Source organism: Nerophis ophidion, linkage group LG05, assembly GCF_033978795.1.
Source record: "Nerophis ophidion isolate RoL-2023_Sa linkage group LG05, RoL_Noph_v1.0, whole genome shotgun sequence".
In the NCBI taxonomy this organism is placed as follows: Eukaryota; Metazoa; Chordata; class Actinopteri; order Syngnathiformes; family Syngnathidae; genus Nerophis; species Nerophis ophidion.
In genome coordinates, this window is record NC_084615.1 from 23128760 (window position 1) to 23132854 (window position 4095).

The 4095-nt window shown below is 43.2% G+C and overlaps 1 protein-coding gene across 1 annotated transcript in view; it reads right to left on the reverse strand.

The window, feature by feature from the left end:
* The window catches only part of tsc22d3 (TSC22 domain family, member 3), a 113086-nt gene extending 111822 nt beyond the window's left edge, over positions 1-1264 (reverse strand). The window contains exons 1-2 of the mRNA XM_061900335.1: positions 984-1264; positions 591-901 (exon numbers count right to left, since the gene is read on the reverse strand). Of these exons, the coding sequence (XP_061756319.1) occupies positions 591-901; positions 984-1217 (545 nt within the window). The 5' untranslated portion in view covers positions 1218-1264. The remainder of the gene's footprint in view (positions 1-590; positions 902-983) is intronic.
* Between the last annotated feature and the right edge of the window lie 2831 nt (positions 1265-4095).

Genomic DNA, 4095 nt, shown 5'->3' on the forward strand with positions numbered 1-4095 from the left:
AAGTCCTAATACACTTAGACTTAGGGTTAGGGTATGTGGTATTCAGAGGCCGCCTGGTATTCAAGATTAATTTGATAACTCTGCAAGGCCAAATTGAAGTGTTTGGACAGCTCTGCATTACCGTCCTTAAGTTCTAAGACTTAGAGTTAGGGTACTGTATCTGGTATTCAGAGGCCGCCTGGTATTCAAGATGTATTTGAAAGCACTCTGCGGGGCCAAATTGAACAGTTTGGACAGCCCTGCATTACAGTCCTTAAGTCCTAATACACTTAGATTTAGGGTTAGGGTACTGTATGTGGTATTCAGAGGCCGCCTGATATTCAAGATTAATTTGAAAGCACTCTGCGGTGCCAAATTGAACAGTTTGGACAGCCCTGCATTACCGTCCTTAAGTCCTAATAGACTTAGGGTTAGGGTACTGTATCTGGTATTCAGAGGCCGCCTGGTATTCAAGATTGATTTGAAAGCACTCTGCGGGGCCAAATTGAACAGTTTGGACAGCCCTTTCTCACAGTCCTTAAGTCGTAATAGACTTAGACTTAAACTTCCTTTTTAGAGCAATAAAGTGATATGCAAAGAAGGTCTCAAACCTGTGGAAGAAAAGCAGGATAGACAGCATGGTCTGGTCTATGTTGCTGTTGCAGATGCCCTCGTTGAGCAGGAAGCAGGGGTCCCTCACCACCGACTCCAGGGAGTCCTGCCTCATGATGTTGTTCAGCTTGTCCGTGTTGAGGTTGGGGTACATCAGCTGATTGCGGAGCTGCCGGAAGTGACTGACGCTGGGGCTGGTGGGGCTGGTCGGCAGGCCCGGAGACACGGGGCCGTCGCAGCCGTTGGCCAGGTCCAGGCAGCAGCTGCAGCAGTCCAGGCCGATGGGGGAGCGGCACTCGTCCTCGGACATCTTGGCAGGTGACAGGTGTATGAGAGAAATGGCAGGACAAGAAGACAAAGTGAAAGAAGAGCCGGCGGAGATGCCGCCTTACCGTCACGTCTGCGGTCCAAGCCTGAAAAGAGGTGAGGCTGCAGGTTGGAATTCCTTCCTTGAGAAGTGCAGTCCCGCTGGGCATGCACTTTGTCCCTGAGTCACCCCCTCCTGTGGATCTGCCGCCTTCAGCCTTTTGTCCGGGACCAACGCCACCGCTGTGTGTTGCTACTGTAGCAGTAGAAAGAATGAACGCACCCCCCCTTCCCCTTAACACACACACACACACATACATACACACGCATCCAGCAGGAGTGCACTTGAAAGCAACACCCAGAAGCTGCATGCCGCTTATCACTTTTTTTTTTTTTTTTTTTTTTTCGAGTTGCATTGAGGACAGCAAGGGCGGGACAAAATGGAAGCGTGGTGACGAAGAGGGCGGGGGGAAGCGTTGGATTGGTGGGGGGAAAAAAGAACAACATGCTGTCCCTTCTCTTTTTTTCGCGGGTTTTGGCCGAGCTGAAGGAGAGAGAGAGAGAGACAGGGAGGGAGGGAACCTTTTAAAAACGCATGCTGGAAACGTGCAGGCCTCGCCGCTCCACACCCCGCCATGCTGACAGCAACGCCGGGAGGGGCCAGACGGAACACGCGGTGAGCCACGCGAGCAGGGTTTCAATGCTGAGTGGTGAAAAGAAAAAGGGAAACAAACTCAGGGCGCGTCGCAGACGCTTATGAAACAAAACAGTGTTGTATCTGTGTTAAGTTGTCTACGCACAAAATAACACGAGCAACGCTTCAAAATAACTTTTATGTCCTCCAGGACTGCAGTTGTCTTTGGCTTTATGTCAATATTTGTCTCCACTTATTTGACTAAATTATATATATGTACAGTATATACATACATACACATACAGCACAGGCCAAAAGTTCGGACACACCTTCTGATTTTAATGTGTTTTCTATATTTTCATGATTATTTACATTGTAGATTGTCCCTGAAGGCATCGAAACTATGACACTTGTGAAGTGAGAACCCTTGCAGGTGACTACCTTTTTGAAGCTCACCAAGAGAATGCCAAGAGTGTGCAAAACAGTAATAAGAGCCAAGGGTGGCTATTTTGAAGAAACTTCAATATAAAACAGGTTTTCAGTTATTTCAACCTATTTTTTTGTTAAGTAGATAACTCCACGTGTTCGTTCATAGTTTTGATGCCTTCAGTGACAATCTACAATGTAAATAGTCATGAAAATAAAATTAAAAAAACATTGAATGTGTCCAAACTTTTGGCTTGTACTGTGTGTGTATATATATATATATATATAAATATATATATATATACATATATAAATTTTGCGCCATGACTAGGGAAGGTTGTTTGGGTTATATCATATAAGAAAATGGTGTGCTATTATTTCAAAGTACATTTTTATGCCTTAGGGTTAGGGGTAGGGTTAGGGGTAGGACTAGGGGTAGGGTTAGTTGAGACGTTTTTGCTGAATTAGGGGTTGTACCAGATGATGTTTCGTTTTCTGCTCTAAAATCGGCCACAAGATCCTCACTCTGATCGACAAACACTTCCCCAAAGGCAACACCCTAAGAAAAGTATTCAACAAGAACAACATTAAATTGAGCTACAGCTGTATGAATAACATACAACAAATCATTTCAAATCACAACACAGCAATTGCAAAAGGACTGCCTTCCCCCAGAATGAACGACTCCGAAACCAATAAGGAATGTAACTGCCGCAGGAAACCTGATTGCCCTCTCAACAGGGGGTGCTTACAAACATCAGTCGTTTACTAAGCAAAGGTAACACGCAAGGAAATTAACACATCCGACACGTACGTAGGATTAACCGAAGGAGAGTTTAAAGCCAGATGGAATAATCACCAGGCCTCCTTTAGAAACCAGACCTTGCGGAATTCTACAGAACTCAGCAAGCACATTTGGAACCTCAAAGACAATCATGTTGAATATTCAATAACATTGCAAATTCTTGCATCCAGCACACCTTACAACAGTGGTAATAAAAGATGCAACCTATGCTTGAAAGAGAAACTGTTTATTATATATCACCCAGACCTGTCATCACTCAACAAGCGCAGTGAAATCATATCAGCATGCCGTCACAGACGGAAACACCTCCTAGGTAATACATGAGCCAATCACCACGTCCCTACGCCTGCCTGTACCCACCCACTCTGTGCCCTATATAAACCATAGTATGTGAATGCTTCCATTAAAATCTCCTGACGATTGAGGGAACCCCTCATGAAACAGTTCTGTAGAGATCTTGTGATTTTTCCCACACATACATATTGTGCACTTTGAAAAAGTAGTTTTATACTTGTGAGTGTTGATCACACAGCTTCGCAACAGTTGATATTCTAGTTTCAAGCATGGTTTACTCAATATAGGTCATCAAATCTCACTAACAAGCTAGAATATCTTACTGAGATCATTTAGGACCAAAACCCTTAAAACAAGTAAAACACTCCAACATAAAATCTGCTTAGTGAGAAGAAGTATCTTATCAGACAGAAAATAAGCATATGTCCCCTTTATTTGAGATATTTAATCTTACTTAGATTTCAGTTTTTGCAGTGTATGGACCAGAAAATACGGTAATTCTGCAGCTCAAACCCTTGGTCAAGAATTGTGTACATGCAAACTTTTAAAAAAAGAGGTGTCAAACAGGCCGTTCTGTGTCACACACAAACACGTACCCAGACCCAAACAGGTGCAGCCTCAAGACTGAGACCCAGGTCGTAGTCAGGGTTGTCCCATACTTACAAACCATGCTTCCATATGAGTTGGGAAATTGTGTTAGATGTAAATATAAACGCAATACAATGATTTGCAAATCATTTTCAACCCATATTCAATTGAATATGCTACAAAGACAACATATTTGATGTTCAAACTGATAAAATTATTTTTATTTGCAAATAATCATTAACTTTATAATTTAATGCCAGCAACACGTGACAAAGAAGTTGGGAAAGAGGGCAATAAATACTGATAAAGTTGAGGAATACTCATCAAACAATTATTTGGAATATCCCGACAAGTGTGCAGGCTAATTGGGAACAGGTGGGTGCCATGATTGGGTATAAAAACAGCTTCCCAAAAAAATGCTCAGTCTTTCACAAGAAAGGATGCGGCGAGG